The 26098-nt window shown below is 40.1% G+C and overlaps 1 protein-coding gene across 4 annotated transcripts in view; it reads right to left on the reverse strand.

Moving 5' to 3' along the window:
• LOC117944401 (spermatid perinuclear RNA-binding protein-like) overlaps nucleotides 1-26098 on the reverse strand; it is a 73972-nt gene that overhangs the window by 41021 nt on the left and 6853 nt on the right. For all 4 annotated transcript variants that reach the window (XM_034871179.1, XM_034871177.1, XM_034871178.1 and 1 more), the window contains exon 2: nucleotides 2507-2637. In XM_034871179.1, coding sequence (XP_034727070.1) covers nucleotides 2507-2509 — 3 coding nt within the window. In that variant the 5' untranslated portion in view covers nucleotides 2510-2637. The remainder of the gene's footprint in view (nucleotides 1-2506; nucleotides 2638-26098) is intronic.

Consider the following 26098-nt stretch of genomic DNA (forward strand, 5'->3'; position numbering starts at 1 on the left):
TAGTTAAAAAATGCTGAAATTATGAAATATTTTAATTATCAGTTAAGATCAGAGGAACTTCTGTTGATGGGTTATCACAGACTGGTATAAGACAAAGTTTAGTCAGGGTACTGTTTTGAAACCATTTCAATTATTTTAATGGCAGCACATAATCACTTATGATTGGTCTGTTTTGCCTATTTATAAAGCACAAAGTATAATATAGAACCCTATTTTACACCTTCTAGAAAACATAATTCCAATTCCTTACCACTAGTTTTACACTTGTCTTTGGAATTTATTGTGAGAAAACTTCGTTTACATGGAATGATCCCTAATTTAGGAGTAACATAAGCCTTAAGTAAAATGAATCAGATGAATCTATGTTTACAGATAATCCCTGACTGCTATATGTACGCCACTTCTGGACCTCCCAACCAAAAGACAATTTTGACAAATTCCCCAATGTATTTCAGAGACTTTGACCATTAGGAGCACAGAGTGCTCTTCCACGCACAGCTGCCAACATGGCCGAATGAAAGAGGAGTGATGCTGTTGGCACAGAAGTTTTTTTTTCTTCCTGTTTTTAGAAAGCTTTTCCAAACACAACACTGCCATTATCAACCACTTCTGATGCCACTGTTTGCTTAAAATGCCTGTTTACCTCATTATTAGTCACAGCAAGACTTTAAGTTGTAAATTGTTTTTTATTGATCCCAATTGGGAAAGTCACTTTTTTTTTCTTCTTTTTTTTCTGGAACACAATATAAACAGGTCTGAAATACACACTGATGCTCAGGTCCTGTGGGTTTTGTCTTATAAGCATTTTCCCATTTTCCACTCCTAATGTGGTTTGCACCACAACTGGAGGTCTTTTAGATGGGTTGCATCTAGTTTTTTTAAATCTTTACTTTTTAATTGTACATCCTTGTCAAACACAAGCTTTCCAACATTCTGACACAATCGCCATTTTAATTCTGATGTAACATCCAACTAATCTGACTGACCAGAAGTTGAACCTCCAGCAACACTTGGGAGTATAAAGAACAACTTTACAGTTATACAAATGCACTTTAAGCTTGTGACATTTATCAGGGTCATCAAAACAACGTTACCATTGGTAACGGCTTATCAATGCGTTGAATGACAACCTGAAGCTGAATCACAAATGTTGCTGGAGTTTTACATCATTACAGACACTCATCACCAGGGCCACACAGAATTTTCCACAGATTAAATGAAACTCAAGACTGTTAATGCATCTCCATCACAAGCAGAAAAATCCATAGATTCTGTTTGAGCTTGCTCATCACACACGAAAACAACAGAGGAAACTAAATGTTCTTCCCTTATTGACCAAGGTTTTATAGAAAAATCGCACTTTTAGATATTAAACTTAGTATGAATAAAAGTGACCATTCTAATTTAAAACCATAGTGCAGTATTCACTAAGACATTTAGGATTCATCAAGTTTAAGATTGAATGGCGTAGATCATGTTGCTCTAGGCAGCTGACAGCATGGCCTCTATTCATATTAGGATTTGTTTTGAGGTGGTTGTTGTTTTTGTTTTGTTTTTAAATGAAACTGGTTTGGGATAATTTCAGATTTTGCACTCTATAAATTTATTCTTATAACCTTCTCACTCAAATCCTTGGAGGATTGTCTGTGTTGTGGTGGACGGGCAGAATACTCATCGGTACCTAACAACAGAGAAATCTACATCAAGGGCCCTTTCATAACAATTTGTGTGGCGCAGATGCGTTTAGAGCGTGTATGAATCCACTTTCGCTAGTTTAAAGGCGGTTAGTTTAGTTTTAATCATAGGTCTGTTTTGGGCGTAAAAAAACCAACCAACCAACCGTTGCTGTGTGTGTGACAAGCATAGTGTGTGCTCAGTATGCACAAGCCTAGGCGAATTATACTAATTGAAATAACAATGAAATGCTGCATTATTGACTTTAGACGAGGTTTTGGTTGATCAATGGCGCGATCGCTTTCTGCTGCCTCAAGATAGTAATACGCCAGGCAGGGATATAAATTTACTTGTTTGGGTACCTGCCACTGTTGCTGGTGGATTTCAAAATCTACCAACCACTCAACATTTTTACCAGCCACATTGGGTTGTTAATCGGCAATTGTATAACTTCAACCCAGAAAAACTAAATGTTGCATTGTCTACGGGAAGACAACACAAGGGTTAAACTATCACAGACACTTGCATCAGACTTTGCGTTGCACTGGGTGCAATATAGGGCCCCAAGTGTTTCAACAAGGCAAAAAAGTGTTACAGCACACTTCATTTTATCCTGCTGCATGAAACAGTCCAATATGTCTACAATTCATTATTTTGTCTTAAAGATAATCAAAATCTTAAGCTGCCAGTAAACTCCAAACTAAATCGACGTAGGGCTTACCATCTCTACAGTTCATGAAGCCTGATCAACCAAAATAAAAACAAATACCAGAAAATGAATAGAGTCTATTAATGGCTATGAAACACACATATAAAAACAATTAAGGCTTACCATATCCAGGCAGCGGGGGTGGGGGGTTGTGGGAGGGGTCTAGGTGAGGACCAGGGTCCCGTCACTCGGCCTCTTCATGCAGTCAAAATGTCTCACGGCAGTCGGCCTGGTTCAGTTTCTTTTGAGTCTCACTGTGAGAAGAGAGAAGAACCTATATTCAGTAAATGTCTCTACTATACATTCACGTTCCCGCCCATGTACGTTTGTTGCCTTGGTGATACAGCTTTAATCTTTGTATTTGTATTTGTTGCTGATAATGTGGGTGATCCCCGATTTAAAGCTCATTCTAAGCTGCTCTGAATAAGCATCGGCTAAATGCTTAAAATGCGAGGCTGCAATACCAAAGCTAAAAACATAATCCTAAATGTCAGATTTGCAACCATTGTGCTTTGTATTTCACAACTAGAATCCAAAGCGTTTTGACATGTTTTCTCAACAATTGCAATTGATGAAAAACATAACACAGGAAAAACAAAACAAAATAGCTTTCTGAAATATTACATTTAGGCTCAGACTGGCTTCATCAGAGAGAAGCTGCTCAAGAGTTTCTTTCTTTAAATTCTGTGAAAACCTTCCTGCAACAGCAGATCCACACCGACACCGACTTCCAGAAAAAAAAAAAAAGTATGGCCAAAAGTATCTAAACACCTGAAAATTCGCCCGACGTGTGGTTTTAATACGTCATATGTCATATCCAGGGTTTTTGCTGGCTCACAATGGGCTTGGGGGGGGGGGAGAGACGGGACTATACACGGCAGTAAGCATGATCAGTCCACGTACAATAAAGGCAAGGAGTCTGTGTTACCTAATTTTACAGAAATCTATGCATTTGGGCCCCTGGATGGCTCTGTTGGTAGAGCGGGGGCCCATGTGTAGAGGTTTACTCCTTGACGCAGCGGGCCCGGGTTCAACTCCGACCTTTGCTACGTGTCATTCCATCTCTCTCTCCCTTTTCATGTCTTCAGCTGTCATATACAAATAAAGGCACAAAAATGGCACAAAAGAAATCTTTACAAAAAAAAAAATCTAAAAAAGTCTATGCATTTACCTGTTATATCTGACAATTTGTTAAACAAAAATGTATGTTATGCTTGAGTAAGCAAACCACCAATTACCCCCAACTGGTTAAAAAAATGATATGTTAATATGTAATAAAATCACCAGGAGAGTCCGGTATTCATCCTGACTCTGGAGATAAAACTGAGATTAGCGCTCCTATTCAAGTTTCTGTTTTATGAGTTTCTGTTTTTATTTCTTCTTTCCTGTCATCTGCATCATATGATAACAGCTGACAGTGGATTCACATTTTACAGACCTGTGCTGGCTCAAAAAACAGAAGAAACAACAACAATCCCACAGCAAACTTTCTCCTCTCTGATGCGTTCTGTTTTGTTGTCTCTAACTACTTCTTCACTTACGCTGTCACTGTGTGAGTGGCACGGTAACTGGCCAATAAAACATTTGACACTTTCGACATATTGCAATAACAAAATTGAGTCGATATATCTTGCACCCCTATTTTTTTGTTTGTTCATCTTACAGTTAATCCTGATTATCTGAGCATACTAATAGATTTAGACCAAAATTATCATTTGACGCATCCTGTACAGGCCATTTATTTAAACTATAAAAACTATCCTTCTGCTTCTTGTATACCGTACATGTCGCTGGATTTAAGGGGCTCTGCAACCATGCGTCATCCCATCACAGTGTGAGTCATTCTGCTCATGTTCTTCTGTGACGAGTTAATGTTTTTGCTGAACAGATGCTACATGTTCAATATGGGACAAGTTGCTTCTGTTCTCAGTTGGTAGAACAGGCCCACATACATTAGAGGTTTACTCCTTGTTGCAGCGGCCCATGGCCCCATGTCATTCCCCCCTCTCATGTCTTCATGTCTAAAAGCCTGAAATGCCCCAAAAATAAAATCTTTAAAAAAGTCACTTATCCTGATTAGAAATCAACAACCCGCCTTCAACAATAAACCAGACTTCAGTGTTTATTTTTTCACCAACCACTTTGATTCCACTGGGAAATTGTTTTATTATGATCTGACCACAGACACGCCCACGCCAACACATTAATTAAATTACGCCGAGGCTCTCCGCACTACTGAATGCATTAGATGAAGCAGCTTTGCCCACGCGGTCAAAGGATAATGAGATGCGAGCCCGGGCCTGTGGTGTAACCATGTGGTGGTGGTGGTGGAGGAGACAGGCCGAGCGGAGCAGTGCCGATTTATAACTTCCTGGGGGAATCGCCGGGGTTGAGCTGAGCGTCTATTAGATTCCCCGTCACCTTGACCTCGTTTTCAATGACAGTGCTCACTGCTGCAGCTCTGCCTTTACTCACTGCAAGTCTGGAATCATATTAAGCATCCAGTAGAAGAAACTAGCAGTAGGAGCCACATGTTTCTCCGATATTTTTGTTTATGGTTTCATTTCTATTATTCATTGATTATTGTATTATGTACGGATATTTTATGTGGTGGGCAGGTTCTCCGGGGTTTGGGCGAGATAGATATTTATATATAAATAAATAAATAATCAATATATGAGGTTAGTGTGGTGTTAAAGGCTACATTACAGTAAAGTGGATCATTTTCTGTCTGTTCTAGCTGTTCTTTAATTTGCCTTTACCCACTTAGTCAATGTATCCACATTACTGACGATTATTTATTAAAATTCTCACTGTGTTAATATTTTGTGAAAGCACCAATTGTCAACCCTAGAATATCATTATCATGGTATTAGGTCAAACATTTTGAGATGTTTAATTTGCTCCACGTGGTCCAGCTCTAAACAAACATCGTGGCATGAAAAGTAAAGACTCAAGTAAAGTACCTCAACATTTGGACAGTTTAAAGAGAACTATCTGAAAAAAAGGATGTTTATCAAAATGGCACAGCAATTACTAGGCAAGCTGAGATTTCACCCTTTCAAAAGCGCCGGTATGCCGCTTCTACCCGGTGTTGGAAGAAAAACTCAAACAGCACAACTTCAAAGCATTTACAACTGCTCAATAATGGAGGACGTTGCTACGTGAGAGAGACCAGGACACACCACACACACACACGGATGAATGCCAACAAGCCTTAATCCCGTGCCGGCAACAAGGAGAGAGGACAGATTGAGCTGTGGTTGTGCCACAGTGTTCGGTTTGGTGAAAACACCTCTTCACAGTTCTGCTACATCTCTGGTGTGCTCTCGGGGGTAAAAATGGGACTTAATTGGCTGCTAATGAAAGGCTGCAGAAGAAGAGGAAGGTGCTGGATGACAGATTACTTTACCTACTTAACAAAATAACTCAGAAATTCAATATTCAAAATGTGCACTCCCTGCTACCGGATCTTGAGAGACTAACCGGGTTGTAGGCAGATGTAACAATGCTACCATTACAGTGGTCAAGGACAGGGTTAAAAATTAGTACCATCTACTAGCAAAATGATGGTAGAATATGCAAATGGTTGGCAGATTTGCTTCAATCACCAGCCAAAAAAACAATTGTTATCTATTGAGTGGCTGGTAAAAATTTAACATTCACTAGCCATTTGGCTGGTGGACAAAAAAGTAAATTTTGAACCCTGGTCAAGGATTTCACTTTTAGGGAGTGCAAATACACAATGACTTTTTGGTTCACTGATGTCGTTTTTCCTGTGCAAGTAGGGCTGGAGCAATGTAATGATAAAGACTGTCAAAACAGCATAAAAATGTCCATCTTATGTATTCTTCTAATACTTTTTAAACCATGTCAGAAAACCCGCGGCTGAACTGCATTATTGCCATATTTATGTTATTGGGGTGACGGCTTAACGTTCTGATCCTTGAATGTTTTACTAAAATGAGACAATACCCAGTTCATTTGTTAATGTTTAATTCCCACAGTAATGCACAAAATAGGTTTTACCATGGAGTTATTTCATCTAGACTATTTATTCATGGAATTACCTGAATACATGCTACATTGTTATTGAGATATGAAATTACCTATATTGTGATAAAAGATTTTGGCAATATACCACAGCAGTGGAAGACAGCTGAAAAATCTGTGCATCCCACAACTACAGCACATGAACAAAAACTTAAACTAGAAGGGCACTCGTAGAGAGCAGACCCTATCTCACGATGTTAGCGTTCAGACTGTTTTTACATTTATTCTGACACCAAATGAATGCATCACAAATGCCCATCTTACAATGTCATTGAAAGTGAAAAATAATTTGTGTAGCCGCTCCGTGATTTGCATTTGCTCCAAAATGTAATAGATTATTCCTTGGCCCATGCTCCCGAAAACATGACCTCACGTTCATTCATTACAGGCGATATTAGAATTTAAAGAGCATTCTGATACATTTGGGTGTGCAAACACTTTTTGCATCCCAGCTTTCTCTTTTTCTTTTGTTGTTTTTCTTCTGTCAAATATTTATGGCAAGACGCAAACTCCCATCGGGATCTGAATTCAACACACAGCCCAAAAACTCCGCTGACATGCAAACAAACAAGACGTGGCAGACAGGGAGGACAGGTAAACGTTACAAAGACAGAAACATCTCAGCACCAATGTCACAAAAAAAACAACAGTGAATGCTAAAGCACCTGGCACAAGGACAACATCCACGGCTGTCTATACTAGCATACAGCATTCTGCGGCACTTTTAATAAATCCCCCATGTGGGCTCATTTTATAATAACCTTTCATCTCCCTGAAGAGGGGAAGTGATTAAACGAAGATAATTAAAAATACAGCAATGACTTTTTAAGGACGTTGACGGCAATGCTGCAGTAGCAGCAGATGGCGAGCTCAGCGGGTAACAAAAAGACAATGAAATCAGGCCAGAGAAGAGAGTACATGGGCAAGGGTGTTTTTTCCCCATCTAGATGAAAAAAAGACTCTGCACAACTCTAAAGAGTCTCAGTGTGTCCTGCTTTGCATTTATTTCAAAAAAGCCAATACAGTGAACGGTATACACACTGGGAGCTGTAAACGCATCTTCTCCCTCTGAGTCAAGTTTATTTGCATAGCCCTTAATCACAGTTCCAGTCTCAAAGGGCTTCACAACGCCCACATCATGAGATAATAAATGAAAACGACACAATCCAAACTCAGATCTTCAGCGAGAACAGAAGCCCTGCGAGAGCCTTTCATTTTGTTTAACCAAACAGCAGTTAGCATCATTAAACTCCAGGCGGAGATAAATGTTTGCAACAATTAAGCCACGTGGGCAAAATTAGGCTCACTACAGTTAAGTGATGAGTTACAGATGGAGCACTTTGTTGTGCATGGAGAACCAATAGCTATTGTTGGTTATGACGACTGTTTAGATAAAGGTTGTGCAGCAAGCAGTAGAGCCCGGACAATATATTGGCGGGTCAATTTTACTGGCCAATATTAGGCATTTCTAGATATATCTGTATCTGTATTTATAATGGCCAATTAAAAAAAGTTTTTTGTTCTATTTTTATACATTTTATTTATCAGAACTTGAATATATGTTAATGCTGCTCTGAGCTATTGTGAGATAAAACAAATTATTATACTATTATTTTAGTAAGAACTCATAAATAACTAATGTTAGGGAAATCTGTGTTTCGTAACGCGTTTCTGGATATCGGCCAATATATTTTTTTTTTAAATAACCAAATATTCGTTTAGGTATCACCTTAAAAATCCTTCACTTGGGCTGTAGCAAGCAGTGTTTGTAGTAACTAGTTACATTTAGTGGCGGTACGTAAACAAACATAATTGTAATGCGTTACAGTTACAAAAAAAATAGATGTAAATTGCAGTTAGTAATCAAAATGTTTCTAATCACAAACGAGTTTTATCAGAACTTATTATTTTTGATAAAAGCTTATATCTGTAGAATATAGCATAAATCACAACATACATTTGAACAATATCCTTCTGTTGCTTTGCATTCTTTAGCAGGAATGACTTTTTTGGCCATATTTCGAGATAACGCAGGTCAGCGAACACGTTGGCACAGATTTGAGTACAACCCCATCCTGGCTAGGATGGCTTATACGGAGCTACCTGTACATCCAGACAGGCTCTTATAATCTTGATACCGTCAAACCTCCTCCCGATTTTACAGCGGCATACGGTATTACCGTGACTAATTAAAAACAATTGCTTAGCGCTCGGATGGCGTCACCAAACTGTTGGCGTGTGCCTACACCGTTCAGAAAGTGAATACCAAACACTAATACGGAGACACCTCTCCCTTCTCATTAGTGTTTCTAACTCTCTCTCTCTCTTTTTATGACGGTATTAAAACTGATACCCGCGGTATACCGTACTACCATATTACAGCCCAACTAGAATCTGAATAAACTGAGATAATCCCTAGGGCCATCTGAATGTATGATCGAATTTAGATTAAATTGACAAAGGACTGTAGGATGTTAAGTACAACAAATCATTCTCAACAGATCATTTATAATATTTAAATTAAAGTTCTTCTTTTACTGTTGAAAATGGCCTGATACTGAAAGGAACCAGATACCTGCAGGAGAAGTAAAAGTAAACTTGTGGTCAGACAGAAGGCTGGAGGTAAGAAGCACAACTGGCAGGCTAACAGACAATGTAACATGTAACAAGGCCCAGATTGTTTCACCTCAGAGGCCTGGGGAAAGTCTGTGTATCTCAGGAAATACTGAGTTATTTCTACTCTTGCATCATTCAGCACTGATTGTAAGAGATGGCCAATATTGCAAAAGCAACAGAGAGTCTACTAAAGTATGACAGACCACACAAAGACCAGAACAGAACACCAAAAAAAGTAAAATACAGTTTTTGTCTTGCTACCTTTAAAAAAGAAATCTGACCTACAGCCTTGATTGCATTTTGCAGCTAGGCACTGGGGTCATTAGAGCCCTTCCCAGTGCGTAGCGTAAGACTGTAACACCACATGAGTCAGAGGTCAGACTGCAGTCTTGCTAAAAAATGCATCCACTCATGCTGCTCTAATGCACTCTGGATAGAAACATCCACCAAATGGCTTTCCCTTGCCACTTCATACCATGCCATTCCATCCTCAGGTATTCTCTTCCTGTGCCTCCTCCAGCATCTCCATTTTGAGAAATGGTAGATTAACTCGAGGAGGGTATTTTTTGGGGGCTGTGTTTATTTAGGTCTTCATCCCTGTGGGGAACTTTTATGAGCAGGCTTTTATGTTCACACAAGACTTCAAATAACGCCCTGTGCAATCCTGTGAGCATGCACCGGGCGGGATGGGGGAAAAAAACCAACCTTGTTCTCTCTTACAAAGCTTTTGTGACTAACACTTGATCTGACAACAAAAGGTGCTGCAGACTCTCTCATGCTAATCCAAATGCCAGGATCTTACATTTTCAGACACTTGGTAGTTTTGCTCCCAGATGATGTATCCAAACTGAAATACTCCTGCTTCTCAAAACCCACAAAACTAATGACAAACTAAAATATAATAAATCGGTAGGATTATATCAAAGCGTGTAAATAGGACAGCGGGTAAATGGAAATCTTCTCTGTCAGATATTGCAGTATGACTTTCAGGTAATGATATCTTCTTTCCCAAAAATGGACACGCGTCGTTTGTAAATTACCCAATTCATTTCCAGTGTACTGCAGCCTCGCCTGATAAATTAAGTGCTCTACGTGACAATGTGTAGGAATATGAAAAGTGGCCTTTATGAATATTCGCAGCAGAGAACATATTTTGTTGTGTGAAGAGATCAGAATGTGTGTCACATTTCTGCAGAGCCAGAATACTATGGATGGTGTTCAGTACAGATGAGTTATAAAGTTCTTTTAGTCAGAACTATAGTGATTAGTTTCACTCTACCCAACTATATTACATCATGACTCTACATGATTTGATAGACTATTTCATCCATAACAAGTTAAAAGATTTAGTGACTAAGGACCATTTCACACCTAAAAGTCATTTATTTTCACATTTTTGTTCCGTTGCACACATTAGATGTGTTTACTTGTGGTTTTATATTGCACTGATGCGAGCACCAAAGAACTCTGCATGACATCAGGGCTGGGCGATATGGCCAAAATCTGCCCTCGGATCCTGAAAAGTGAAGTCAACATGGAAGTGCCAAAAAACTGCAGTTACATCAAGTGGCCACTTGAGGCTGGCTTCATAAGGGAGTCAATCTACCCCCCCCACCCCCAAATATAACTCACCTGTTTGAATTATATTCAGGCTTAAGGTTCTGCATAACTAAGGGTGTTTCGCTTTGAGTAACAGGTGGGTTGTCGTCCCAGGAAGCAAACGTAGACTGTAGGCTTCATTCAGCCCGTCTTAGCTCCATCAAGTATCCACCTCTTTGCCCGGATTAGCTGACATCAGGCCTTGACAAGATGGCGATAACCCAAGCCACCCACTTTGAGCTTCATTTTGGCTTTTCAGAAACCTGTGGGCAATGTCACCGAGAATATGTCACCCATACGTCAAGAACAATGTGAGTCCGGACCTGCTAACCCATTCTCTCAGTTTTATGGAAACACACAGGCCATATGCGTAGGTGGTCACAGCAGCCCTGTAGTAGGCAGATCATATACATGTGCTTCAGCACAGGTATTGTAAGCCTGAAAATTATGCCTCCTCACGGCAGAGAACATATTTCATCGGCAGCACAAACTCTCTGATCTCCTCCGCCGAAGATGTCCGACTCTACTGCAGAGCCAATAAAACTGACTACAAATGTTATATAAGTGAGCCACAGCTGGCATGGGGCATGCTGCAGAGGAAACACACACACACACACACACACACACACGAAGGCTGGTACTTGTGTTTACCTCAAAAATACCATCGTGATCTCCCAGCATGCTCGGATTTGAGAGCCTGATGAGGAGAGGACAACACTGGGTGCAAATAAGAGCCTAACTTCCTCTTTCTGGGACTTGAATATACAATGTGAATTTAATCTTGCATTGTATATTTCCCCGACTAATGAGTAAACAAGCTTACATAAGTAGCAGCAGCATGTCAAGCAGCATTGAGAAATAAGGGCCAGAGCCACGTCACGCGGATAACATAAAAAGTGTTTAATTAAATAATGTTTACTTAGAGCAGCTTAAACTCTGAATGTGTGACAGAAAGAGGTGATTCAGTGAGGGGTAGAACCTAGAAAATGCTTGTGGCGGTAGGTAAGCAAAAAATAATGTGTGAAAAATCATCAAAAATAAGTTGATGATGTTAATCAACACCCCCTTTTTTCTCTGGAGTCGCTCAGACCTCTGACAGTGCTGAGGTAACGCGCCTCGTTAAAAAAGCTGTTATCCTGCATCTCAGGCTGGGATCTGCACATTTTCTACACATTTGTTTTAAGACGAAAGGTGAGATCCAATCAGGGTCTCGGGGAAAGTGATAATTGGAGACGGGCGGCTTCGTCGAGGCTGGAAGCAGACGAGGCAAAAGAGTGTCAGTCCTGACGACCGCTGTATAAGCGAACTAACTGAACATTAAAGAGAGCAGATCAACTATTAACCTTTTGAAACAGACTGGTGTTGCTCAGTTTACACTTCCACTCTTAATGAGCTTATGCCAGCTGAGTGTGAAATAGATTGCGATATTCATTTTCAGAATAATTAAAGCTAGACATGTTTTTATGGAAATTTGGAAAAACTTTGTTCTCCAGTTACACGTTGCGAGATCACTTCCTGGGTTGAGGTTTTCAACCCAGCGAATGTCTGTATATGAGAGGAAAGAAATGAAAGTCGGTGTTCCAAGAATATGAAAACCATGGTAGTGACATTTAGCCTTAGTAATGTCAAAAAAGGGCTAAAGCTAACTTTTATTTTTGTGGTGTAGAAGGTGCTAAATGTGAGTTTTTCTTTTCTTCATTTCTGACTGCGATTATTATGTTTTGTGTGTTGGTACTACAGCTCCCTAGACTGGGTAACAGGGGTGGGGGAGAGCATCAATACAGCATGGGATCAGCATGGTATCGAGATATTTTCATTGGCAATACAGGTGCAAATTATCGATCTTTTATTATTTACTGTACGTGTTGGTCAGTTTGTCTACTTGACAATCCCATTTTACAGCAATACAATTGAACTGATATGAACAACAGAGACATGTATCTTTTTAGATAAAACAGATGTCCTTTTGGGGACATCATTTGAAATTGGGAAAAATAAAAAGTTGGAAAAAAGGTTATAAACTGCAATATAACACAGAATATTGCAACATGTTCAAAATTGCAATAATATCGTATCCTGGCATAAGTATTGTGATGATCTCGTATAGGGAGGGGTCTGGGGCTTCCCACCCCTAGTGGGTAAACCCCGCCCACTCCGCCAGAGATTTGATTTCACCCTGCAGCTTCTGACAACATCATGGCAGGACCCTCCAGAGAACTAAAACGTTCTTTTCTTCACCTTTTGGTTGATCTGGTCTCTTATTTTGACTAACCAAGTCTCCCTCTCGCGAGACGTTGCCTGGATTGTTGTGGGGTGGAAGTAGAAAGTGGGATAAAAGGCTTGCTGGTGAGCTGCGAGCTCCATTCCTGCTGTTGTGTTGTTGTCGTCAGGTCTCCCCCCTCCCAGTCTTTCTTCTCTGTGTATTTAAGGGCTCAAACCGCAAAGCGGTAGAGCCCGTCTAGGTTTGTCTGTTTTAGTTATTATTATCATTTGTTGTCTGCCGTGCCGGCTCAGATTCCTGTGAGCTGGAACGAACTAGAACTACCAACTTGGGGGAATAACTGGAAACGTTGTGCATTTGTTTCTATAGAAATACGAACCCAAGCAGCCACAAAAAAGCCTCAAGGTTCATTAAGGTCCCCCTAGAATATTTTTTCCGCCATTTTTAATTTTTTGAAAACACATTTTTGAGATGTGTTCCTACATCGTAGCTCTGGTTTCAACCAAATTTTCAGTGAATCAATGGATCAAGCTTATTATTATATTATTATTATTATTATTATTATTGTATAAAGCATATCCATATCTCAATTACTTTTCAAGTTATTGAACTTTGAAAGGGACGTGGCTCTGGACATAAATGAACACAAATCAGCAACCATAAGGCCAATCAACACAAAACTCATAGGGTATGTTCAGATAAGTGCCCCAGACATACCCATGCAGTTTAATATACATACGCCACTAGGGGGCGCTACAAGCACAAGCTAGGTGAGTGGCATTACATACATTTTACTATAAATCATGTATTCATGGTCCAATCATTACAAATCTCTCAGGATATGTCCTCATAAGGACCTGAACCATGCCCTGAAAGTTCTATTCAAATTGAACACCAGGGGGCGCTGTAAAATCAAACAAACTGCAGGTGCTGTAGCGCAAATTAGGCTATACGTGACTAAATGTTTGACCAAACAACACATTAACGTCCAGGAAAGGTCTAGATAATGACCTCACACACATATATGTATGTTTGTTTTATTTTCTCTTTGGTCCTGGGACGTGTTCCTATGTCCCAGTGTATTGTTTGTTAATTATTTAAATATTTTAAAAAATGCAATCACAAAAAGGCCTTAAAATGAATACCCCAAAATCATAAAGTACTATACTTGAATACATGTTCCTAAATTACTCTTGTCAGGAGGCGGACGGAATAAAAGATGTACATATTATACAAGCTGTACATTGTGGTATAAAAGAAACAGCTGCATGAGCATCTCAGAATAACCTGCATGCCCTTGTCAGTCTTCAGTTGTGCTAATCTGCACAATTAAAGTCTTCAGTGCAGATACTGATCTCACTAAACTGTGTATAGGGATGCCATTTTGGTGCAAAACCATCAAAAGGGGCAAAGAGGTTTTAAACCAGGAAATAGAAAGTATATAAATTGAGTTTATCCTGTTTTTTTCCTGTTTTAGAGTGTGCAAAAAAACTCTATGTGATAAGAGGAACAGACAAACTGCCAAAACGGAACATAAAGCTTTTGGCTGGTGACTCGCGGCATGTTTCCACCCAGTGGCCAGGCCATGCCAGGCCTCACACACACACTCTCTCACACACTCACTCACACACACACTTCTGATTGTTACAGCTTTAAAAGCACATTGAGGCAGATGCATGCTCACCTGCAGTCAGGAGTCTCTGGAGAAAGCTACAGTAGAGGTAAAGGTTGGCCAGGCCCTGAAGCCAGTGTATAAAGCCCAGCTGGGTGACACCCACACAGAGGGCTCAGGAAACACAGCTGCTTTGTTATGAAACAGCATGTTCATTTATTTATTTTTTCAGTGGAGGATTAGACCTTCATTAATGCATTAATGGATCAGTGGTGCACTATGGGCCTGAAAACATCCAAGTAAGCACACCACTCTCATTCCTGTCTGCTACTAAAAGCTGCAGCAGCACCAGTGTGTGTGTGTGTGTGTGTGTGTGTGCGCCAAATTGAGGACTAACATTTTGTGTTTTCATTGACAAGTGTCATGTTAAGGGGACGCGGTTGGTTGTTGATCCAAAGATAGATCCTCAGTTTTGAAACACAAAATGTAACCCGCCGGGTTCAGCTCAGAATCTATAATCTGGGGGTTGTGCTAAATAACAGCTGTTTCCCAGAACAACAAATACCTGAGCCAATATCATTTTCAGGCCAGATTAGGAATGAGGACGTCATCTTCCAGAGCCAGAGATAACAGAGCGTCAGCAGATCTGCGACCAGCTGACCACCTGCCTCTCAACGAGGAAGGCATAAAATAATCAATCAGAATCAGAAATACTTTATTGATCCCCAAAGGGAAACTCTGTGTTACAGTTGCTCAGATATTAGAAATATAAGAAATATAAATAAAGAAATATAAGGAGTGTGGATATTTACATAGTAAAGGTATATTATAATAACATAAAAGCAGCGTGATGAATGCATTCAAATGTAAAGTAAGGATTTTTCTAAAAACAAAAATCAGCTCAAGTAAGAGTAACATGCATGCTGCCTTGAAGCTACTCTGACAAGCTCAATTAAAAAAAAAATGTTACTTGAGTTTATGTAATAGTAAAGTAACTTGTTTCCAAACACCTCTGATGATAAATTGTTAGCGGTCCTGATCAGGGTGAACCACTCCCAAACAGAAAACATCCCTCAAAAACATGGTGTCAAACTGAATGAGTGAAGTGTAGAAAATGCCTATCTCAGTGTGGTTTTCAGACAAACTGGACAGCTTCAACGACTGTTGAGCTCTGCTGCATGTCAACACCGTCACAGTCTGCAGTGAGGCTTTGGGTGCTAAACTACTCAATCAGCCAATGAATGCACAACAAATGGCAAAACTTTTTCAAGCGACCTGAAAACTTTCGTTGCCAAAAAAATGGAAGAAAATTGAGTCACACTGTCACAGTCATGATATTGTCATAACGTAGGAATAGAACCGCCGGTCACGGCACCTCCCAGATAAAACCGCCTTTGTATTGACGAAGGATCAAAAGACATGCCAAGAAATTATGAGAAAGAGCAGAGAGCTGAGAGAGCTGCTGCCTCCTTCAGACCTGCTTCATTATTCCAGTCCACAGAAAGGAGCTTGCCTTGCATTTTTATTGCTTGCCATACTATCTTCTTTATTATCCTTATTCTGTTTGTAAAGCACTTTTGGCTGGAAAGTTTTATACACAGCAGATTAAGTTGTACATTTTGCGCATGTGGGCGTGTTCCTGTTTACAAGTGTGTGTCAGTATGGATCGCTGTGGAAAATCGATAGTTTCCACTGATGGCCACAGCCGTGTGTTGAATAAGAAGGTTTCTATCAATCAGTTACAAGATCTTTCTTGTTTTGAAAAGAACAAGACCAGTGTCTTTGCAAGGCTATACTCTTTGATATTTTGCAGTTTTCCCATTATTTTTGGAAACATTTACCCTATCATCCTAAGCATCCATTGGTTTTCCTTATTTTTGTGTACATTCACTGGTGTAAATTTTCAAGCGCTGTTTGGTATATTTGTCCCCCTTTCTCGGCACCGTCAATGTGATACAATGTTTTGAGCCAAGTTTCCCTTTAACTTTCTTAAAAGAGGAAATAAATTCATATTTAGAGTCATCCTGAAGAGTGTTTTGATTAAGAACGATCTGTCAGCCTTTCAGCTCTCTAAACTAGAGATGATCCGATTCCTCCGTAGCGCTGTGGAGGAAGGTATGGAAATGTGAGACAAAAGCTGAACTGACTGAACCCTTACTCCATATGTCTCCAATAGCAGCAGCGAGGACTAGGGGTGGAAATCACATTGCACCTCACATATACCGATTATGGCAGAATTGCTGTATCACAATGTTGTTGGATGGTGAGCCTTGCATACAGTCAATATCACGATACAGCAACTCTGCCATAATCAAAATATAACTGGACGATCCTATAATCATACATCACAATATCAATCTAACTATGAGTACAAAATCCCTGTGAAAAGGTTAAAAGGTTTTCTCTCTTTATTCACAGCAAATCCAAACTGTTAGGACACAACACAACCCTGCAGCACAAGGCTTTCTGGGTGTCTGTAAATTAAAATTACCTAACTATAGAGCACCGAAGGGTCCAGACTTTGGACTTCAACGTGGCTGCGTTGTGTGTTAGTTTTCTCAAACAGCTGTACGTCATCCCGTTAAAAAATCTCTTCCTCTTAAGTTTCCCTCATTCATGTGTTGAGACCCACCTCAAGGTGCCAGGAAGTAGCAACACTGAGACCAAAAAAAATCTATTTGAAGCGCCTTATTTCTTTAATTAACATATCGATATTTGACACCAGTGTATAGATTTGTGTATCGCACAAAGAAGGACCATGATACATTGCTCTATCAATATTTTGTCCCACCCATAGTCAGGACATTGACTCAACAAATTAAGGAGACTTAATAAGTGTGTAGCTGCAGACCAGCTCCTGGATTCAGTTTCAGCTCCTTGAACTGTCCACAACCAATCAGAACAGAGTGCCACATGTAGGGAGTCGTCTGCGCTGGGTACAAGCAGCAGGTGGTGTGTGTGTGTGTGTGTGTCTCAGCCAGGTAATGGAGACATCATGTGCCAGTGCACGGCTGAAAGTAAACCCAGGACTTACAGTACATTTCCATTTCGACCCTCTCTGCTTCCTCCCATCAGGCGTCTACATCTCTATGATGCTGGTGGATTTAAGGTTTGGGAAAATGGCTCCCCCATTACATTTTTTTTTTTTGACTGATTACTTGCTATTCTACACAATAGCAATTTAGCATTTGGGGAACAGTACTTTTTAGGCTTCAAGGCACTGTAACATGGCTGAAAACAAACGTGAAACAGGTTTTGAGTCAGTTGAATAAGCAGCATTTCATCACAGCTATTTGAATTCATACACATGGGTTTTTACAAAGCTCCATGAGGGGACCTGAAAGTGTTTTCTCAGGGTCCAATATAGGAAATTGACCTCATAAATAACATTATTTCAAAATATAGAATGTGTAAATCCTGTTGACAAGGTTTGTCAATTGAATTACAGAAGAACTACCGTGGAATTAAATATAACAACCCACTTGCACATTCGGGTGTCATCGTGTCATAAACGGCGTTATCGTTCTCGTGCCCCCGTCGGAGGATGCTTGTTGAATGATTTGAATGTGCCGTAGTGTTTGACGTTCAACATTTTTTTACGCTTTCAAAGTTTTTGGCTTTTTGTCAGATATTCTTTACATTTTTGACGAGTTCTCCAGACTAATTTCTCTGACCATCATCATATCATTTGTTATGTAATCGTTCTCTTATGGTCCTCCCCTTGTTTACGTCGGAGAATGCTTGTTGATTGATTTGATTTAAATGTGCCATTGGCCAATCAAGAACTGAGTTGGCGCTTGTGACTCAGGACTGGTGGCTGTCTTGTAAGAAGAAGAAGAAGAAGAAGAAGATAGTAATGGCTGCATATGAGCTAAAGCCAAAGAGTGTTTCATGCGTTTTGGGAGGAGTTTCCTTATGCTGCAGTAAAGGATGTTAACAAAACAATGACAATACACAAATTATTTTTTATTTTCCTTGACGGAGGTCTGCGTTCTCAGAGTTCCCTTCTAGTATACAACACACATTACACATAATAAAATTGATTGACATGTTAATGGTCCATTTAACACTAAGGCCTTATTTTTGCTACAACTGAAGATTATTTGTAACAAGGAATATGATCGAAAGCAGATAATGGTATTAATCCATCCTTTTAGTTAATGTTTTAATGTTTATGCTGTCAATATTTAAAAAACTGGAAACGTCACTTAAGTCTTGACGATTTGTTTTAGTCCATCCCAATGTCAAAGAAGGAACAGGGACTGAAACAGTTTAGGTTCGAATTCAAATGGCACGTATTTCATTGTTTGAAGAGGTTTGCGTAAAGATGAAGCCTTACTTACTATATCGGAAAATCAATTAACAGCACCCAGTTAAAAAGCTACCTAAAGCATCACTTCCATGAGTTTACTACTGTTTCTGTTAAGATTTGGGGTGTGAATATGAGTTACATCTCATTGGTTTAACTGTTCTACACAGTATTCCTATCTTTTTTTAGTGCAGTTGTTCATATTTCTGAGGACGTGCACGGAATGAAATGTCTTTCCCAGACTTGCCCGGGAGCCCTATGTGAACTTGAATGAAGTCCCACTAAGAAGCTAATTATAATATCCAGCAGCGCAGTATTGGGCATCAGTCCAGGCAGGCTTCGTGGGCTAAGGCCAATTCACTACATCCCTTCAGCTCATACAATCCAGAGCCGGGGAGAGAGTTATCCCAGACATTTCACATCCCCGTACCCCTGCCGACCTGCTGCTACAACACCTCAGGTATCAAATAAAGCTGTAAACTACACTTTTAAATCCAATTTCATAGCTTGGAGCAGGCAGGTTCACAGGCATTGTGATTGTGGTCGTAAAGGCTGCTTCTGTCTTTAGACCCTAAAATATGGATTATTGGATGCCGACTCTTCAAAATAATTCTAAAACAAAATCCCTCCTATATGCAACAAGAGTTGAACAGCTGAACATACTTTTTGACATTTGCAAGGGGGATGGCATCAAACTACATAACTAATAGAAGCTACCCTGTGCTTTTATGTGTTGTAAAAAAATTTTTAACTAAAAGTTTTTTAGGGGGCCACTCGGTGTTAAGTGCCCAAGGACACTTGGACATGGGACTGCATGGCCAGGGATAGAACCACCAACCTTCCAATTGACAGGCAACCGCTCTGTCACGGAGCCACAGCTGCCCCAATCAATGGATGCTTTAACAACGGCTATGTAATAATGACTTCATCCTGCGCTAGCACAGGTCAGCAGCACTGGAGCCCCCCAGGGAATGGTGCTGGCCCCTCTTCTCTTCCCCCTGTACACCTCAGACTTCTGTTACAACTCGGAGCTGTGTCACATACAGAAGTATGCAGATAACACAGCCATCGTTGGGTGTATCAGGGGTGACAGGGAGGAGGAGTGTTGGAGTCTGGTGGGGGACTTTGCTCTCTGGTGTCTCACTAACTGCCTACAGCTTAACACCTCTAAGACGAAGCAGCTGGTTGTTGACTTTGGGAGGTCCAGACCAAGACCAGTCCTGCTGGAGGGAGTTGAGGTGGAGGCCGTACAATCATACAAATACCTTGGGCTGTGGCTGGATAACAAACTGGACTGGACAACACACACCAGCCACCTGTACAGGAAGAAACAGAGCAGGCTGTACTTCCTGAGGAGACTGCTGTCTTTCACCATCTGCAGAAAACTGTTGTGGATGTTTTACCAGTCTGTGGTCACCAGTGTCCTGTGGTGTGTTGGGGGGGAGGGAAGCATATCCAAGAAGGACACCTCCAGGCTGGATAAACTGATTAGCGGGCTGGCTCTGTGGTCGGCATGAAGCTGGACTCACTGGTGACAATGGCAGAGAGTAGGAGACTGGACATTACTGACAATGCCAGCCACCCCCTGCACACCGTCATCTGCAAGCCGAGGAGCCTGTTCAGTGGAAGGCAGCTCCTTCCCAAGTGGACCAGCAGACTCAAGGACTCCTTTGTCCTTCATGCCATCAGACTCTACAACTCCTCACTCGGGGGGAGGAGGAAATAGGGCAGAGAGGACAATACATACTGTACACATACACACCTGGACTCACATACACACCTGGACATTTGAACACTTGGCTCGACACTGACAGTTGACTGATAATTTATGAAAACTGTCTTTTTCTAGCCAAAGGTTTTTATTGTTATTATCATCATCATCATCTTTATACTGTCTTTTGCTTTTTCTGTTTTGTAATCTTCTTGCTAAAAACTGGAAATTTCATATTCCCTGCGGGAGTCATCCCAAAAGGATTATTAAAAAGAGAGGTCTAGAGATACATTTTTATCAACAGTTTTGTGTTTCTCAGAGATTACGAGGTATAATTGAATGCACCATAAGTTTTGCAAGCGGCACCTGAATGCAACATGATGTTAACGAGGGGCACCTGAATGCACAATGGAATCCTGTTGGAGCCCAAACGCTCTACAGTGGGTTGCTTGTGATTAGGCTTAGGGGGTAGGGGTTAGGGTTATTTTTCTGTTATTTTCCCGGCCTCTCCAACTCGGGCAGCAGCCTTGATGTCTGGAGAAGTTCTGCTGTGTTTTTAGCTGTAAACTACGCTGTGTGTTCTTATTTACTTTGGACGCGGGCCAAATTGAAATCGTGACATGCCGGTATTTCAACCAACACAGATTTTTGAGCAATTCCACATTTCATCTCTCATAATTAATCCATCATCTTTTAATATTCTCCACGGGTATTGCACAGATTGAAGACCTTAACTGTATTATGAATTAAAATTCTACCAGTGCATTTTCATACAGCTTGCAGATTGTCACCATATTATCAAACTGGCAGCAGATGGTTTACAGTTTAGACTATTATCTCACTCCAACAGCCTGTTTTAGCAGGAATCATATATTACGGAAGTTAAGATGCCATTTCATTATGTATGTAAAGAGTGACTCTTTAAGGCCATATCAAGACAAAAAAAAAGCATATTCTTCTGTCGACATTAAGCCGGCATTTCTCTGACCAGGATTGTCTCCAGAGTGGATGAATCTAAACACAGTGGTCTCACATTTAAGTGTGAAAGAGGGAAAACAAGGCCTTTCTGTTCAGAAATCAACTTTCTGTTGACTCTAATCCTCAAACTGTCCAAGCTGCCAGCTGCTGTATCTTCCTGCTGAAGAAGACTGTCTGCCCGTGACATGAAGCTTAATTATTTTGTTCCATAAACAATTGCTGTTGACAATGTGAGCACTGAGCACAACCCCCCTCAGTGTAACAACCTGAACACACCATGAAAAACATAAAGAATGTTGGGCTTTTATGTGTAAGGCTAAAGAGATAAAAGCTTTTTGCGGGTCATGATGCAATTGGTGGACTCCGCTGAGCTCAGGTGAAGCAGCAGGAGAGCCTCGACTCAGGCAGCTTGGTCGACTAATGGCTTTCATTAGTGCAGCTCTGAATGCACAGCATTCTTCCTGGACTCCACCTCGTCGCACTCACAGCTCACGTACTGCTCCAACACTCCTGCTACCCAGTGCAAAACAAGAGGGGAGGAAAAAAGCAAACGCCTGGTCTTTAACCAGTTGTATCATTACACATCTTGTCCACCCAGGGCTCAACACTAAGGGTTACCCGATGGCTCGGGGCCATAAATGACGCTATTATACTCTTGCCCCTAGTCTGAGAATTCTTGTTGAATGATTTGATTATAAATTGCCGTTGGCCAATTAAGAATTGAGTTGGCGCTTGATGCTTTTGACTTCTTTTTTTTAAACTTTTGATGCTTTTTTCAACATTTGACGCTTTAACCCTCTGAGGTTTAAGGGTATTTTAAGATATCTTCTTAAATTCTTCTTTTAAACAGTTTTTGCATACAACCTGATCCCCATGTGTTTCACATCAAAATGTTCAGAACAAACTCAACTTCCTGTATAGTGATGCCCAAAGTTGTTCCAGCGCAATGTATAAAGAGATAATTTGGCCCTAAAGCAGAAATATTTCTCAAGTTGAAAATTGTTTTGGTTCTTAAAATTGGTTTACAAAAGTCTTGGGTTCACAAAAATAGCATAATATACTAATGAAATAGTAAACAAATGTCTATATTAACATGGGTCTTTTTTCTTTTTTTCTTTTGTCTTTGTTTGGTTGAAAACAAAAACTTTATACTTTTTTTTGATGCTGTTTCCAACACACATTCTAAATTTGTATAGGGGTCAGTAATGATTAACTTCGGGTAAGTAGAAATTCCTTTTCCACACGCCAACCGTCCAAGTGAAAAAAACAACCTTAATGCTATCCTTGCCCTCTTACCTGTTGCAGTTCCACCTACACAGGTGACCTCAGTGTCAACTTCCTATTTATCTTTTTATTTTCAAGCCTTTCTACTTTCTCCCGGCTTAATCTGAAGTTGAAGAGTTGATGGTGTGAGTCACGGTGAGGCTGTATGCCAGAGGCCTGAGACAAATCTTCTTTGCAACAGCACGTGACGGGAGATACCAGCGTTGGTATTTTTAGACTAAAAGGTAATACGAGTGTTTCAAACTAGAGTTGGGGGATTTGACAGTATATCATGAGTTGATTTGACATGAGTTGACATTTACTGTTTATGCTCTTTGATATCTCCGGATGTCTTAGACCACAACACTGCTAGTTAGAGCCCAACCGATACATCGGCATTAGGCATTTACCAATCTATCAATATCGGCAGTAATAATGGCTGATAGTGATAGAAAATTAAATACTTATTCATCAGAATCATTTATAATGACAAATAAATGATTCTGATAAAAGTATATTCAAAAAATAAAATACAAAACGGACGGTCAACCATGTTATGAGTGTTGCCATTGTATAGTTTGTCCACCAGAGGACACTCTACAACGTCCCTGTTGTATAATTATTTTTTTGTCAGTTTTTTTTTTTCTAAATATATATCAGCCGCTATATCGGAACTTCAGATTATTAAATCACCGAATATTTTTATCGGTATCTGCCTTAAAAATCCTTTAACAGTCGGGCTCTACTACTAATCAATCAGCAGATCCGCTTCATGGGAATATTGGACATACAGGATTGTACGACCAACAACAGATGTCAATATTAGCATTTTTTTTATCGTTTGATACTGTAAATCAGCAGATTTGTTTTAGATAAACACATAAGATACTCTTTTGATAAGGTTCCTTTTAGTTTTTGAAGAACCTTGACCAAAATCTTTACAGAGCAAGACATTTTAAGTTGTGAAAATACACTCTTTGTAGAGATGGAAAATATATCGATATTGTGATATCGATATATATCGTAATATGGCATAGGTGTTGGTCAAATATTGTGATATTTGGTTTTCTCCATAATCGCCCAGCTCTAACTCTTTGTAATAGAGACGCAGTTTCTAAATGACCTTAAACGGATCTTTAGCATTGTTGCTTTGCAATTATATCAGTCATTCTTTATGCAACTTGTGAGGCAGCACAAGCTATCCCCTACCTGGGGGAGCTGGCTGAATGCTACCAGAGCAGAAACGCCTCTGTGTATATTTTAATTGGACAGCAAAGTGCTCTGCTTCTCTGAGGATTGTTTTCAAGCCTCAAACAAGCAGCAGCAGTTAAAGACATGTGAGGGAGATCTGAAGGGGTGTAACGGCAGCCATGCAACATGACGACTGTAGAGCCAGAGTGAGGGTCAGCGGGCAGAAGAAACAGGACGAACACACCCAACTGTAACTGAAAGGCTTAAAGGTTTAACATGAGACATACTGAGTCAGGGCGAGACTGGAACCTTAATTTCAAAACCACAATAAAAGTAACAGAAATTAAAATAATCCTCTGTTTATATCACAACAAGGGCCTTTCAATTAACTTTTGTAATCACCAGCCAACATGGCTACCACATTTTTTAAGTTACCAGCCAATCAAATTTTCCACAAGCCAATTTTTCTTCCAGGACAATTAAAAACAGATTATGAGTGCCGCTGGATACATTTAAGCATCCATGTTTTAATAAAAAATGTGTGTTGGGTTGATGGTTGGTAGATACAATTTAAAAGTTCATATTTCCTTTTTTTTAACCAAACTAAATTTACTACTTCATTTCAGCTCCTCTGGTTTGTTTTGCACCGTTCCGTTCGTTTCTACAGTCTATGTTTTAAACTCACAGAAGAAAGTAGTAGCATTTGTGATGCAGTTGGCTCGTAGAATTAAATGAGTCTCAAAGTCATTAAAAAAAATATTAATAAAATCAAAGATATTTAAAACATGAACAAGGTGAAACTAGATCGCAATTGTGCAGGCCTATTTCTTAGTATTAAAAATATATACATCTCTGTGCAGGGTTTAGAACCAGACCTAATTAAGTGGATCAGGAGGTATCAGCCATGATGTGACCAATCAAGTTTCTTTATCAATGCGGTTATATAATTCAGTGTTTATGCTATCACTTGTATTCATTCAACCATGACGGGCCACCAGCTAGTGCCCTAGCTCACCGTAGCCTTGTTTTACTTAACATAAAAAATATTTCAAAAAGCGTTGCAGAGTAAGGCGTACAGATTGTTTAGGGGAAAACGAGCACTGGTATCTGATTAGTACTACATTTAGTTGAAGTATGGGAGTTGATAAAAACAATAGTTGGATTGGTGCATCCCTCAACAAACCTCTTGACATTAACACTATTGTTTTACCCAGGGCTGAGTGCAGTGTTTCAAACAACTCCTTATGTAGGGATACAGTCTGCTAAGTAATTCATTAAACAACCTTTAAACTACCTCCACTGATTAACAAAACGTCAAATGAGATTTTCATTTTTTATTTAAACTAGTAAAAAAAAAAGAGGGGGAAAGCTTATATAGAATAGATCTTAAATGATCACAAGAAATGTAGTATTTGAGCTGTTGTCCCTATGATGGAAGTCCATGAGGGGTTTGGTAAACGAGTCCCAGCGTTGGCAGAAGCAGCCGACTGGCAGCTCGCACGTTTCAAGCATCCAGAGTGCTGCAGGGTTTCTGTTTTCAGAGCACATCTAACAGCTCAGGAGAAGAGACGTCCTCAGGGACTGTCAGGAAAAAAAACACTGTGTCCCGGATGATGATGAGGTATTTATTTCATCCGGGCCGAGACAGAGAGATAGCTGGTTCAGATCTGATGCCTTCTCTTCTGTCATCACTCTAAAACAAGGCTCCTGATGGTTTACAGTGCACGATGAGTTGAGCTCTCCAGACTATTTAAGTGGGTGAAATGAGGGGCAACGTGTAGCTGAAATAAGAGCAGATCGTGCTGGTTGCAACAGGAACCTCTCTGCTCAGGTTTCACTTCATCAGAGCCCGTTCAGTTACACTCAGGAGAGATGCAGCTAGTAACAGCCGCCGAGCCAACGCATGAGAGGGACCCAAAGTTTGATGCTCGGTCTTGGCCGCAGGATGCGTTAACAATATGCTGATGTAGCTATCACTAAATATTAACATCAATTCATAATTAATGTGGGTGCAATGTTATATACGGGGTTGATATTGTGCAGTTGTGGGGTCAAGCTAATGATGTTGACTACAGAAAAAAAAATTGCTTTGTACAGATAAAAATGTTTGCCAAATGCCTTCGTTTTGCATTATTCATTCATTTTGTTGTTGTGTGTCACCG

Source organism: Etheostoma cragini, chromosome 5 (assembly GCF_013103735.1).
Source record: "Etheostoma cragini isolate CJK2018 chromosome 5, CSU_Ecrag_1.0, whole genome shotgun sequence".
NCBI classification, from domain to species: Eukaryota; Metazoa; Chordata; class Actinopteri; order Perciformes; family Percidae; genus Etheostoma; species Etheostoma cragini.